Below are 16,049 nucleotides of genomic sequence, written 5' to 3'. Positions count from 1 at the left end.
CATTAAGTACAGAAAGAGAGGTTATGCTCCGATTGAATATTTAAATTTGCTAGATATTGTATTTGTACTTTTTGGGTATGATTTTAATCCTCTATTTGTATTATTTTATGGGTGAATTTATTATTTTGCAAGAATACCTTACCCCAAACAGCCATTGATACAAAAAATTACTATATTAAGGAAGTCATAATGGATTATTGTTCTTACTATTGCCATTGCCAAATAATCTCTCTGACTTCCAAACCTTGTAGGTAGTCAGAAAGATACTATGCTGTGGAACATTGCTGAGAGCTCTGATAGGACCATGAGATACATACTTCCCTATCCAGGAGAATCTAACAGTCATCCATCAGAATATTTTACCAAATGAAGATTAATTATCAATTTAACTGAGTCTGAATCCTGAATCAAGAATTATCCTCTCCAGGAGAGCCTGTACCACTGCTCTTTGTGACTGCCCTCGAAGATGTGTTAACAGCCCTCAAATACGTTGAGGCACATATCAATACATATCAATCTCTTTTTTCCCCTTAAGATGTTTGTCCAATACTCCATTTTGGAATGTTAATTTTTTTTTTTATATAAACCTGCTCTGATACCAAACTATATATTTTTCCTAGGTGATGGAACAATGCTTCTGGCGGCCAGCAAGGTCCTGGATCAATTAAAACCTGTTATTGGAATAAATACAGATCCAGACAGGTGAGCCTAAGATTTGCTGGCATCTTGTGATGAGATTGGGTAGCCAAATAAATAAATGACACACTATAGCAATTTGAGCCCCATAGATACTTATGGTGCATTATTTTATATTCAACCTTTTCCCCACATTTTTTTACCTTTTACCTGCATGAAAATATCCTCAGAAACATAAATGGTCAAAGTTTAATTCAGTAGCAGTATTATGCTAATCTGGAAAAAAACAAAACAAAATTATTCTGCAGGTGTACAAAGTATTAACTATAGGTTCATAAATGTAACTGTTCTAAAATCTTTGATGTCAAATATTTATTTATTTGTATTGCACCTTTATTATTTTTACAAATAACTCAAGGTTACAAATAACTCAATACTCCTTCTTGCTCCTATTTTCCCCACAATAATAACCATGTAAGACGAATTGGGCTGAGAGAGAGTGATTTGCCCAAGGTCACCCAACTGGCTTTAATGGCTAAGGCGGGACTAGAACTCATGGTCTTCCGCTTTCTAGTTTGGTACCTTAACTACTAGACCACTAACCCTAACTAACTCTAATCCTAATCCTATTGCCTTAACTGCTAGACCAAACTGAGTTTATATGCCTAAATAAATCAGATGTTCTAAATTAAGTTCTACAATTTCCAGGATCAATGTATTTTATTTACCTACTAGAGTTACATCCTGCTTTTCTCATTTTTTTTTCACAATTAGTATGTAAGATAGGTTGAGGTGAGAGATAGTAACAGGGCCCCAAATAGCTAATAAACTCCATGGTGAAGTATGAGCTAGAATATTGGTTTTCCTGATCCAAATCCAACGCTAATTCTAATACTACATTGGTATTCATTGGCATCAAAAGAAATTTTAGTCTGATTGCTAATATAATTCTAATTAGAAATGCATTCATTGGCATTTTTAGCTCATGAATTATATATCCCGAGTCCATTGTAATGTAAATATTGCATTGTCATCTTTTGGCAGTCTTCTGATTAAAATCATCCCTATTGCCTTTTTAAAATTTTCTTCTTTTAATGCTATAACTTTTGTAGTTTTTTCATTGTAATAGTCAAATCCTCACTGCAGAGTTCACAGGGATAATTGGAGTCAATGTATGGTGGTGAATTTCACTTTTACCTCTTATTGTTCTAAGAGTAAATGAGTGTTACTTGATAATAGCATTTGATTATCTTGAAGTAGTGGTACTTTCCACCTGGCTGTACACCTAATGCTATCCAATGTACTGTCACTCATTGATTATATATTAAAATGGCATTTCATTTTAAGCAAAATGAATCTGTCTCTTGTATGTTGCTACATTAGACTATAAAGTCTTTGCTTTTAAATACTTGTACTACTCTTTGTCTCTAAAGCTATAATTTGTGGAGTTGGGAGGGTTGCCTTCAAATCAGTCTTAATTCTTTTCTTGACAAATGGTTTGCCATGACCTTCTTCCTAGGACTGAGAGAGAGACTGGCCCAAAGTCACATAGCTGGCTTTCTGTGTAAAGCAGGACTCATGGTCTCTCTCTACACCAAACTGGCTCTCTTAATTCAGCAACACCTAATCTGAAAACAGTAATATTATTCTATTTTAAAAAACCGTATTGTGAGTTGATGGGAGGTGAAGATCAGTAGGTAGTTTGTAAAATAGCCTCTATGTTAATTTGCATAAAACAACATGAGAATATTGCAGGCAAAAGTGGGTTTTAGTTCCTTATAATGTTCTGTCCAAAATGTGTCAACATTTACTAGTATTGTTACTATGAGCAAGGAATGCTGCATATGACATAGATATAATTAAGGTGATAATTTAGTCTCAGGTTCTCTATATTATTAAAAGTATTACATGAAAGCCTTGATAGATCAAAGCCATGATGGATATTGGAGACCAATATCTTTGGACCGGTATGGTGATAACCATGGCATATGCAGGCGAAGCAAAAGACATGCATTTTTTTTCTTTTTACTCTGCTTGTAAAGAGTTTGTTTAGTTGACTTTGGTTGGAATAAAAACGAACCTAAACATATTTTACATATTTATGAAACTAAAAGAAAAAAAGAGGGGTGATGTAATAGATCTGAGTGAAGTTGATCTGATTTTGTGCAATTGACAAATACATGCAGAGAAACATGATGTAAGTGGTCTGAGCATAAGTCCTTTCATATGTAAGCATGATAAATCAATTCACATGTAAAATTGTTGGTTATTTATGATGAAAAATTAAGAGGATTGGTGAAGGATGCTTGGGTGATGAGGTGCTTTGATTCACTTTGGTAGTGTCAAGAGTGAATCTTGGGAAAAAGTGGACATGGAGGAAGAGGAAAAGAAGTAAAAGAAATGAGAGGGGAAGAACAACTATTGCAGGAAGAGAAAATCCTGTATGAATAAGTATTAGAAGATAAATTAATCTCCAAACAATGATTGAAAAGTGGATGTGAGGAAAGACGATGAAATAAAATGAAAAGAATTATGTCACAAGGTGCCACTGAAGTGCATGGAAAAGTATTAATAGGTAATATTGAAAAAATTGGTGCAATGGCGAGCGTCTGTAAGGGGTAACATATAGCATATAAGCAAATGTTTGCAGCAAAAATTAGGAAGGGATGCTCTGAGTAAAAATATACTCAGAGAGCAAGCAGTATTCATCTCCCTTATTCCACTGAAGATGTTGTACATCTATTTTCCTAAATTGCTGATGTTATAAAAATGTGGCTTTTTGTAAGGAATGAATATTTGTCAAATAAAGCAAAACTGCTTCTGTATAAGAGCATGTTTCTATCCACTTTGCTATATGGAACAGGGGGGTTGGGTATGTCTAGAGAAATGTCAAAGAAAGTTGAATACAGTCAGAATGGAATACTTAAGAAGTGGGGTAGAACAGGAGAGGGAAGTAGCCATGCAATTGCAGGAAAATAAGATGCTGACTCCAGAACACTTTGTGACATACAGTTGGTGCCTGAATTCAAACATGCTTTACTTTGCACCCCTTGCATTCTATGTACTTCTTTCTTGTCATTCACTTTTGTATTCAGTGTGCATCTGTTCATTCTGGATTCTGCAACATCTTTAGTACTGAGAGGTGAAACATTATGAAAAGAAATAGTGAATTAAGTGGTATTGCTGTATTTTGCTGTTTTTTTTTAGAAATGTCTCATGCCTTTGATTTCTATCGCTTGCTGTTTCTTATTCCCATTCTGTGCATTGCTAACACTGCCTATCCCAGAAGGGAATAGTGTGATGAGTATGTTTTTTTTTTCCACAGTTGTTGCTTTTGTCCACAGCTTAAATTTAAATATTTAAATTTAAGTCATGAACAAGAATTGTTATGAAATAAAAGGCTTTAGTGTATTCTACATGTCTGTGTGAAATAGTTGATAAATTGGTCGGTCCCTCATATTTGCCAATTAAAATGCATGAGAATTCAGTTAGTTAGAGTAATATAATCCGTTATTATATTACACATTTCTTGTTTAGAATGGGTGAGAGGGAATAAATTTTTGCTTGAAAAATGTACTGAGTTCTCTAATGCAATGTCTTATTTTTCCATTGTTATTTTATATACAGATCTGAGGGCCATTTGTGTTTACCTGTACGATATACGCACTCATTTCCAGATGCTTTGCAAAAACTTTATAGTGGTGAATTCAGGTAATATTAACGTAAACCCCTTTGTCTTTAAAAATAATTTTAGGTTTTAGACAAATATTATCTAAGTATCATTGATATGTATTGGGGATAAAACCTAATGATTATTTTTTCCCATGTAGAAGTATAGGAATCATTGAATGCAAAACAATGCTTAATGTGCACTTATGTACTTATTTTGAAGTCAGTTTTAAATGAATTCAAAATATTGTCAAGAAATGGACAGGAATTATGATATGATAATTAATATAACTTGGGAGAAATCACTGTATTATACCTCACAAAAGAAAAGAACAATAGTGTGAGCCAACAATGTAATTAAGCTTACTAATTAATGATGAAACTCACTATTTTTTAAACAGAGAGTGGTAACAGTACCAGCATTAAAAACACAGAGATAAAAGGGTGCTAATCTGTCTAACAAAGCCATGACAAGGTTGCAGAAATACAGAATAAAATGGACAAAGATCTAATGGAATACACATACCTCTTCTTACAACAGCCAGAAGAAGCTAAATGTGCTCAGTGGACACAACATGCTGAAAGCCTGTCAGAACAGGAAAAATGGTGGGAGGAATGGGTTTGGTTGGAATCTTCAGTAGAAACAATTCATATCGTTATGTTAAAGACAGGTTTTAATTATGAATAAACTTGAAAATAACGGTGAATACTTCCTTCCCTTCCCTATTTCACATGGCAGCACCCATCACATTTTCCTACATGGAGTGCAAATTACTTAGGTTCTAAAAAGGGGAATTGGATAGAAAATACTTTTTTTTCCACTGAGTTCCTTAATTTTAAAAGTATCATGAGAGAAGACTCTATAAATGTTAGAAGAAAATAGAATAATCAGAATAGCTTTTTTTAAAAAAAGATATGTATATATTGGTCAGGCTGATCATAAACCATAGTTTAACCAGAAATTTAATTCTGTTGATAAGGTAATAAATTCTTGATCATTGTGTGCAATAATTATCAAATCTACCAGCTATTCTTCGGTAGCTGGTATACTATCACTCTGCTTAATATTTGTTAGAGAGGCTAACCAGTATTTTTAAAAATAATTAAATATTTTGGTAACATGCCTACAGATTATCTTCTAAATATTGTATACGTATGTGACAACAGATCTGGCAAAAATAACGAATTCAGCAAGTCATAGTTTGATTGTAATAGGAATACAATCATTAACTATATTTTGAGGAGTATTAAAGCAATAATTGCATTTTTCTTTTACTTAAAATAGATGGTATAATATTTAGATTGTTTGATTTCACACTAAATCATCTTGTACTGTTCTGAAAATTCATCTCTTCCAACATCAGAAAACCAGAAAAAGAACATCTTGCCTTTAGGATACTTGAAGTTAAATTGCCCTAGAACTTTCAGAAATTAATAATTTAGACCGTGAATAAGAATATGAATTTCATTCCCATCAACTAAATTTCTTTGTGAATTAAGTAATGTTTATATGAAATAGTTAATAATGTTCTGAATACTATATGGGTCAGTTGTAGTGATGATTCATGGGGAAAAATGTCATCTATTTCAGTTGCTTTAAATTTTCTGTTCTTCATCTTTAAAGATGGCAGTGGAGGCAACGAATCCGGTTGTACCTTGAAGGAACTGGTGTTAACCCAGTCCCTGTAGATTTACATGAACAGCAACTGAGTCAAGAACAGCATAGTAGGGCCCATGTTAACGGAAGATTTCAGGATCAAAGTGAGTACTGTTTTTTCTCCAAAAGTGTATTCAATTCTGATGATTAATTGTACAATGATTAATTGTACTCAAACTTAAATCATCATTTTCATAGCTCTTAATTTACCATCTCAACAGAGTAGGAAAATATATTCAGAATAAAAATCAGATGCTTCTATTAAGTGCAGAGCTCCTATGAATAGATGCAGCCAGGTTAGTATAAAATGAATGTTTTCATATCAAGTCTGAAAATAAGGATCATCTTAATTTTAGTTCAGAGACATTTTCTTGTTTGAGTGTGTTTTTAGAAACATCTGCTTGGCCTATATTTCACCCATGTAATTTGCCCGTGATTGCAGGATCTCAGATTTCTGAACCACACCTCTTGCCTGTAAGATCATTAAATGAAGTCTTTATTGGAGAGTCTCTCTCATCCAGGTATGCTAAACATCTACTTGCAAGCATTACTGTTTGGCATAGCCTGTAAACATAATACTTTTATTTATATTAAAACATTTCCAAACTACTTTGATTCATAATCTCTACAATCAATCTTTATATTATTTTGCTTTCTTACTGATTAATCTATGGAATTGCATTCATACTTGATTACGGAATCCAAATGATAATATTTTGCTTCTGAAGCCTGTGAGAAAGCAGTTACAGTGCTATATTTTTCAAGAAGTCTTACATGTTTGTTTTATTGTGAGTTGTTGAAAGAAAAATCATTAGCTGGTCTTTAGTGCGTCTTAATTTGCACCATGCGTGTTATGTGTTGGTATTGGATTTTTTATTTTCTTTATCACCGTTCCACTGGGCTATATTAGCTATGCCTTTTCTGGCATTGTCCAATAGAACTTCATACTTAAATAAAAATAAATAAGAGTAATCTTGTTTTAAGGATTTACAAAAACCCTTTTTATCTTACTGTAGTGTATTTTAATGCTGTGCAAAACATTCAAAAGTTGCACTTTTCAAACTATATTAAGTATTAGTGAAGTATACCTCAGTTAAGTTCCAAAGCAACCACATGTTTTGGAAAGCTTGCATGGCTGCTTTGAAAGTACATAGGATTTGATGTGGCTCCTCCTAGAAGCGTATTGTATACACATGGAGCAGCTGCACAAATATGTAAGGAAACAATGTTGTGAAAATGATTTAATTCTAAAAGTGGAACGGAACTATGAATGAAGTGCTTGGTGGAATAGTAGATCAGAAGATCCAAAGATATGTCAGATCATGGATCAGGGAATTGGAACATATTATGTAATAGTAGGAAACATGAAATCATAAACTAAATAGTTGTAGTTGATAAAACTGAGTGGAAAATGGTTTTGACAAGTTAAATTTGTTCTGTAGATGCATTTTTCTGCTAGCAATATGATCTGAAAGAGGACATGTTTTGTACAGATTGGAAGGACAAGGGGATTTTTCTCACTTGCTGCCTGAATTCAGAATTTCATTTTGAATTTTAATGACAATAGGGATAAGTATGTAGAGGGGAAACTACTATGTGTTTCTGTTGGGTTCAATACTAGTAGATTTCTTGCTAATTGCAAACAAAATTACTAGAAAATTCTAAAAGGCTTTCAAAATGGCTTGCTCTTGTACTAACAACATGCTGTAGTTTTGAAAACTGATCTAAAAACCCCTATCCATCAAAAATATATCTTTATTTTTTAAAATCTGCTTTTTAAAACTGCTGCATACAAATTCAGTAGTAAAATTTTCAGCCATGTTTGAAATTAGCCTTTTTAGACTGGTACATGCCTGATTTCGGGCTGTGTTCTGTCTTATTCAGGGGGAACTATAAGTCCTGCAAACCCAGTTTTAAATTCTCCCTTCATAGGGCTTCTTATTATGAAATATCAGTTGATGATGGTCCATGGGAGAAACAAAAGAGCTCAGGTCTCAATATATGCACTGGAACTGGATCAAAAGCTTGGTAAGTTTTATTACAAGTAATAAAAATGCTGGAGATAGGGAGAAAAGCTTCCCAGCTAGAGTTGATCTAGGTACTATTTTTTTTAAATTCTCTTTTAGGTCTTTTAATATCAACAAAATAGCAAATCAGGCTGTGGAAGAAATTCTTAAGATTGGTGAGTTCCTAATACCATGATCATCATTGAAAACAATGAAAAGAAATGTTCAGAGTATTATCTAATTTTATCTGAACTTGATATAGTCTAAAAGTACATTGTTTTTCTTCAGAGACTAAATATTTATCACTTATACATCGATAACACCACTTTGAAATGCTACTAAAATGATATAAAAGTTACATCCCTTTTAAAACTGTGCTTATAGGAGTCTAATTTCTGTAACGGAAAATAAGTTGAAGAAGAACACTTATAAGAATTGAAAAGCTTTTAAAGAACTGTACTTGACTTTAGAAAATAAAGTCTGTATTTTATTATATTTTTTGTTAAACAAACCAGATTTTTTTTGCTTAACAAATAATCTTGAATCAGAACAAAGGATGAATTTTGGGAAACTGCCTTTAAATTTATCAGGGATGGGGAACCTATTGTTTCCCCATTTTCCTATATGTAACAGACATATATATTTACTTTTGATTTAGATGAGATTATCCTGTAAAAATGGCAGTATATACTGTATTTTTTTCCCTTATTGTTTGGTCAGATACTGGTCAGAAATAGAAGTATCTTTTAGAATTTTGTTTCTTATTTTTGTAAGAGTAACTGAGTATTGTTCTTTGCCACATCTTATCTAGCAAATGCAAAATATAATTTTCTATAACAAACAATTTTCTTTTCATTTAATAGCTAAAAGTTATGAGAATTTAAAGCTTCCATTGAACAAGGAACTAATACAGAAAGGTGAGATCTACTTTTAGCATGTTTAATCATTGTGATTTACCAATTCGTTTTGTTCTTCAATTTTGCTCATTATTTCACAGTTGCAGAATTTACAGACGCCACATTATTTTATGCATTTAACTTACCTGCATTAATATAATGCATTAATTTAAAGGTTTTTACATCTGTAAGTAAAAATGGGAGGTGGTGCTGGGCTTCAAGATGGCAGCCAGCAGCTCAGATTCAAGATGCAATGGGCTGAGCTTCCGTTTTCCCCCCAGCTCCTGCCAGCCTAACAGTTGGTATACTACAGTGGGAAAGTAACAGCGCCCCATGATCGATGCTGACCACATGACCACGGAAATGTCTTCGGACAGCCCTGGCTCAATGGCCTTGAAATGGAGATGAGCACCGCCCCTTATAGTCAGCTACGATTAGCGGAATAAAATCTGCAGGGATTCCTTTTTACATCTGTAAATAGAAATCAAATAAATTGAATGTAGTTCAAGCGCTTCTTCAAATATATCACATTTCCAAAATCTCTGAGGGGACAAGCTAACATAACATTTAGTATCTTACAAAATAACAGATTTAAAGCAAGTTAATTTCCACAAGCTTTTCACAGTTTTTCTGTGTTACATAAAACCAGAAAGGTTAACTATATAAAAAAAGATGATTTGGGCACTAACTCTTAGTGTGCTACTTAAAGAACCTGACTAATTGACTTCTGCTTTTTCAGTAACAAATGGATATAATGAATCACTGCTCTATAGTCCAGAGGAACCCAGGTTGTTTTTTAGTATACGAGAACCCATTTCAAACCGTGTTTTTTCAAGTAGTCGGCAACGAGGCTTTGCTTCAAAGTAAGTATTAATAGTAAGTGTTTAACCATAATTTGAGCAGCAACTATTTTAGATTTAGATCTGGAAGGTAATTGTTTTCAGTTGATCTCTAGGTTACAGAATACAATGTAGGAATATGAATTTTAATTTGGAAATCCAAAGCTGATTGTCTTTATTAACTATTAGTTAAAACAGTAAAGTTGGGTAGTAGTTTTGACCAATACCAAAAGAATTTTTGAGTTTACATGAGTGTAAATGTAGTACCTGTTTGCAACTTTTTAAAATAAAGCAGATGCATCTTTTATTGGATCATGTGGCAGCTGCAGGAGGTAGCTACACAAACCATAGAAAAGACTTAGCTGCTTTAAAAAGCTTACAGACAGGTGCTCTTGTGCCCATTGATGCCCCTTTTGGAACTGAATACAAAATGCATTCAGCAAATTCTATCACTTTATATAATATAAGGGATGTAGGAAATTTGCAGGCATTTTTTTGTCAAAAAGCTAAATATAATTGACTTAAATGAGAGCAAACAAAAGAAAAATGCATCAAAGGTTATTCCAATGGAAGCAAAACTAATAGCAATTACAGTTTTTGAAAAAGTATGTCCTCTAAAATGATGATAGGTTTTGTAAAAAATAGTATTATAATCTTGGTTAATTGTTTCTTTTCAATTTACAGGAAAAAGTATGTTTCATACTTTTCCCCCCAAAAGCTGCCTCTGCAATAATATAAGATTCCATTTGTAATTAATGTTTCATGAAGATGCCCACTGAAAATGATGTATATTTTATCCTACCATAGTTTGGGGAAAAAACCCGTAATTAAATGTGTTATTTCAGCAGAATGGATGAAAGGGCACTCTGAAAAAAGTTTCTTTTATAATTGAATAAGGTCCTCATTTTTCTTGAGGCTTGCTTGTTTTTGTAATGCTACAGAATTTTGAAATCCTCCCTCCTCAAGAATGTCTCACAACCTGAATCTTTTCTTAGGCATTCCTATCTGTAACAAAACCAGATGTTCACTAGAAGACTTTCCATTATGAGCCTAACATTTCTGTTGCTAAGTGATTTAAGTAATTTTTTCCTCCATTTTACAACCTTTTTTTGCCACAGTTATTAAGTGAATCATTGCAATTGTTAAATTAGTAACACAGTTAAGTGAATCTGGCTTCCCCATTGACTTTGCTTGTGAAAAGCTTGCACACAGTGATCACATGACCCTGGGACACTGCAGCCATCATAAATACTAGTCAGTTGTCAAGCCTCTGAATTTTGATCATGTGACCATGGGGATGTTGCAACCATTGTAAGTGTGAAAAATGGTCCCAAGTCACTTTTTTTCAGTGATGTTGTAACTTCAAATGGTCAGTAAATTAACTGTTGTAAGTCGAGGACTATCTGTAGTTTAGCAACATCATACCATCCCCCAGATTAAATGACCGTATTATTCCATCTTAACTTCTATCAAATATGCGTTGCTTCTAATCTCTATTATATGCATTTGAAACTATTCACTTGATCAGATGTCAGAAATATTTTTCTTTAATGTATTTTCAGAGTTTGCATTCGCTCTCGTTGTTGGGATGCCTGTATGGTAGTAGATGGAGGAACTTCATTTGAATTTAATGATGGAGCAATAGCATCAATATTAATCAATACAGAAGATGCACTGCGTACTGTTTTGCTAGAAGACTGAAGACATCATTGAGAGTATTCCAAAGTCTTCACAAATAAATGAGCTACATCAATTCAAATGTGAAAATAGCTCTTTACAGATATTTGGGAAACAAAGATTGAAATGACTTTTTATCCCTTCTGAATGAGAAACTCCTGGAAAAATCAGTGTTTTGCCATTTATTGCATCTTGTAATGTGAAATGTAATTGGTTTATACCTCAGACCAACAAAGTTATTAGCCCTTAAAAGCTTGATTCCACATAAATGAAGGTGGAGTCAAATAAGTTGATATTAATATTAAACTGTAAACTTCAATGGAAGTAGTATACTACCGATTCAGCAAAATATCTTGGAACTCCCTCAGTTTTTAAAGCAAATAATATCAAAGTTAATCTAAAGATGTTTGGTCATACTTCAGTGTGATAGCCAAGAAGTTTTAATAATACTTTTGTATTCAGAAAGAACTTTAATTTTTTAAATTCCGCATGTTTGAAGTAGAATTCATTACTGTCTTCTATTATAGTCTAATATTCATACTTCTGCTATAAACCATGTTTCTATTTACCATTGCATTTCTCATATCATATCGAACTGGCTACTGAATTCCAAATATTCTCCCATCCCATATGAGCACCAAGCATGTAAACTTAAGTGGAATTAACTTAAGCATACTGAAAAATCCAGAGCTTTGTTTAATTGGGCTCTAGAACAGACTCAAAGCATGTGGCTCCTCTTGTGTTCCTGAGAAACCCTGCCCCAAGGCCTGCTGGAGCTTTGGATAGACCTACCACAAGCGGAAATAAGGATGCATCTGAGTGTTTGTTCTACTCCCAAGGACAGGTGCTCCATTAAATAGGTTCCTAAGATTGCAAAACAACAACAACAATATCATTCCTTTAAAACTTTAACTCTGCATTTGTGTTAGGAGTATAATAACCTTTACCTATCCAGTGCAGAAATATTCATGCATTTTGAAAACGTCTTGTTTTCGCAGTCTGTAAAGCATATGCATGAATAGTTTCAAGATTCGGGAGCATTTTGTTCACAGTACGTGTATGAAGCCCAATATTATACAAGAAAGTCCAACAGTGTTTTTCCACTCAGGGATAGAATCTTCTCCTTTGCATTCCTCCCAAATCATTTCTAGAAGTTTCCCCTAGTTCTGAAGAACTTTGTGCCTGGGAGGTGCAGAATGGAGAGATTTATTGGACCCTTTCCTAGTTCTATCTGTAGAAACTGTTTATCTTACAGAATTGAATTCCCCTCCTCACATTTTACTTGACAGGTTACAGAAGTGTGACCACTGCCAACCTCTTCTCCTTCGTTAATTTCAGGTAGCTACTGTATGCAGAAGTCTTTGCAAAGATAATATTCAGCAGTATATTAGTTTACATTAGTTAAAGCAGGATATTTTGCAGATTGGCTGCCACTAAAAAGAATCATTCTTGCTGGTTTTAATGACATTTTGAAAATATCACAGAATGCATTAGCTCAGGGGTCTTCAAACTTGGCCCTTTTATGACTTGTGGACTTCAACTCCCAGAATTCCACAGCTAGGCATGCTGGCTGAGGAATTCTGGGAGTTGAAGTCCACAAGTCATAAAAGGGCCAAGTTTGAAGACCCCTGCATTAGCTGCTTATACTTGAAATAATGATAATTAACCTGCAGTCTGAGAGAACTAAATGATGAATTGTTTTTCTAATTACAAAGTATTGTAAATTATATCTTCAGGGCTTAACGTGAAGAGTCAAGAAAACGGAAAATCAGTTTTGCAATTGATCACAAGCCCTTTAGAAGACAAAGGAACAATGGAAAAAAGAACACTGAAATATACATGTCAGGCTTTTATCATGGAAAGCCTCTTAAGTCTTTCAGTGAAAGTGTGAGATCTGTTTACATGTCTGTGATGTTAGCTATTGGGAAGCTGAAATGAATGGACTTTGTTTCAAGGAAATATTTTTAAAACATGAGTGAGATGAAACCAGGATGGATACGCTCTGTAATTATTAGTTTAAAGTTAAGGAAGTTGTAAAATGGGTTCATTGTACTCACTGTTTGTTTTGTGATCTTCAAATTCTAAAGTTGACATTGTTAATTTGTGAGTATGGGCAGCTTTAACATGAATATGTTTTTCTTCTTCCCCAGCATGCTGAACTCTCTGTGTCTAAGTCTTGATTCTCTCTGGTGGGTTTCCGAACTTTTCTAGATCAGTGGAAGCATTTGGAATGTTGAGGCCATGCCAACATCTGCCTTGGATTGTGACTGTTCCCAAAATGCCTGCCTTGACAACCTTAGCCAGTCATTTACAAGAAGGCAAACTGATGAAGATGCTTTCATGTGGAGGTGTGTAGACATTTCTAAAGAAACACTTGGCTGCAATTGCACATTTCCCAGATTGCTTTTGTGACTGTGTGCAGCTAAGAGTATGTAAAGATGACACTCTTTGCTTTGCAACTTTTCTTGCTGTCTCTTTTATTAAAAAAAAGAAAAAAAGCCAGAATTAAGTGCTAAGGAGATGCCGATGGCAAACTCTTGATAGGACTTACTAAATATCTGAATGGTACTGTGTTCTCATCACAAATGGATCATGTTGAAAATTTATGTCACATTTTCTTAAATTATGCCAGTGAAGGGTTAAGAATAGTATGTTGTCCGTTAGATAAAAAGACAATAAAAAGATGCAAGGAGAATGATGTGGTTGAAATGATGTGATCTAAAATTTGAATTGTACTTGCTATTTTTTATTTTCTTTTTAAAGAAAAAACAGAGGATATCATAGAGGGCTTTTTGAGTCCTGCCACATTAAAAAAAACTTTAGTGTTCTTATCATCTGGCTCATGCCATCTGGGTCAAGAATTGACTTTTTAAGGGGAATACAAAATCCACACTAAATGCCAAACCTGTCTGATATCACATCAGTGACTATACCACAAGTGTGCCTCCAGGGCTTCATATTATCTGTCCCCCCTACGGGCCAGTCAGGCAGCAGTGGGAATGGCTTGCAGGCAATCAGCATTCAGATTCTGTTCAGTACATTTTGAAAAGGTCACCTTTTGTTTTCAGTCACATTTTGAGAGGATAAAAATGTTTCTGTGTTTGCACATTATGCCTTGCCAAGGAAAGGTGCTTGTGTGCTATAGAAAACCTTCTCCTGACCCTCAACTTGCTGACATTCTGGACCTTCCTAATGATGCAATTAAATGTGCCAAATGTGCTTTTTTTAAAAAAAAATGAGCATCCAAGAAACAATTGAGTGACAAACTACAGATTTTCTGGCTATAACAGAAATGAAAATAGGCTGAAAACAAGAGAGTCTTTAAAATGATTATTCTATCTTAAGAACATGCCTTTAAACCCAAATTTCTTAAAAAGCAAATATTGCTATGTCAAAAATATGTGCACAAATTAAACTCAATATAACTATGCCTTTTCCCAAAATTGTTTTATTTAAAATAATGTATGCTGTGGTTAGTAAATTAATAAATGTATTTTTCTTGCTTTTTTAACTGTTTTGTATGTCACTAACATTTACCATAACAGGAAATACATTTTAGAATGTTAAATATGTTCATATCTTTATAAAACCTTATAGCAATAGCATTTAGCCTTGTATGCCACTTCACAGTGCTTTACAGCCCTCTGTAAGCAGTTTACAGAGTCAGATAATAGGTCTTAATTTTCTTCTTAAATATTGTATTATTAGGGCCACAACAGAAGTAGGAAAAAGGATATGTCGTAATTTCTCAGATATTATAGTGCATTTAGAACTAATGTAATAATATTTCCCCTTTGAGTCTTTCATGTAGCAAAATTAATATCCTATTTTATGAAAAAATCAGGTTGCAATTATTTTTTGCTCCCTGGATTTCCCTCTTTTTTTTTCCTTTTAAGGGCACTTTAGTTATATTTTAACTAGATGCCTTTATCTTGCTACTACCTTCTCAACAAAAAAAATCAAGAGTGCAGGGAAATATGGAAACTTTCAAAAACACATTTTAACAGTTTTGTTTATAATAGTTATTTTTAATGTTTTGTCAAGATGGTCAAAACAGCAGGATTTCAAACTATATCTAAACAAATTTATTCAGGTTATATGAATGTTGCAGTGCAACCAGGAAAAAGGGAAAGCTTTATTAAGATGTATTTATTTGTATTCTGCCTTTATTTTTGTTTGCATTCCTATATGAAGTACAGGTAGTCCTCCATTAATTACTTGTTCATCGTCCAAACTTAAAATGGTGTTGAACAAATGGTGGTTATGACCAGCCATCCTAGTCGTCCTGCTGTCAGGTGATTGCGATCTAGGTACTTGGCAACCAACTTGTGGTGTCTAGCAGTAACGTGATTGCAAATTGCACTTTCCCCATTGAATTTACTTGTGGGAAGCCAGCAGGGATTTTCAGAAGTTAGTCCAGCAAGTATGCCCATCTGTGCACTTTCCCCCAGCCCCTCTGCACTCGAACCATGCTTTGCTGGCTAACTGCGCTTGTGCCGGGCCCTCTGTCCCACCCAGCAGCAGCCACTTACCCTGCCAGCCAGTCTGCTTGTGATCCCCCTGGCACTTACCACTTCCTGCCAACTAGCCCACTGACTTTGTTGTGGGAAGCTGGCAGGAAGTTGCACGAGGTGCTCACTTAACAAACCACAATCCTCGCTTAACGGAG

The 16,049-nt window shown here is 34.1% G+C and overlaps 1 protein-coding gene across 1 annotated transcript; it reads left to right on the top strand.

Annotated features, from left to right (window-relative positions):
* The first annotated feature begins 620 nt into the window (after positions 1-620).
* On the top strand, positions 621-12,198 carry NADK2 (NAD kinase 2, mitochondrial). Its single transcript, XM_029286426.1, has 9 exons — positions 621-702; positions 4,264-4,347; positions 5,930-6,066; positions 6,405-6,483; positions 7,895-7,990; positions 8,089-8,144; positions 8,832-8,885; positions 9,604-9,727; positions 11,266-12,198. Exons 1-9 carry the CDS (start codon positions 632-634, stop codon positions 11,402-11,404), a joined length of 840 nt encoding a protein of 279 aa, XP_029142259.1. The 5' UTR covers positions 621-631; the 3' UTR covers positions 11,405-12,198.
* The last annotated feature ends 3,851 nt before the right edge of the window (positions 12,199-16,049 follow it).

Source organism: Protobothrops mucrosquamatus, unplaced genomic scaffold (genome assembly GCF_001527695.2).
Source record: "Protobothrops mucrosquamatus isolate PMUCROS unplaced genomic scaffold, P.Mucros_1.0 scaffold3619, whole genome shotgun sequence".
In the NCBI taxonomy this organism is placed as follows: domain Eukaryota; kingdom Metazoa; phylum Chordata; class Lepidosauria; order Squamata; family Viperidae; genus Protobothrops; species Protobothrops mucrosquamatus.
Note: the sequence above shows the minus strand (reverse complement) of the source record. Positions and strands in the feature narration are given on the sequence as shown.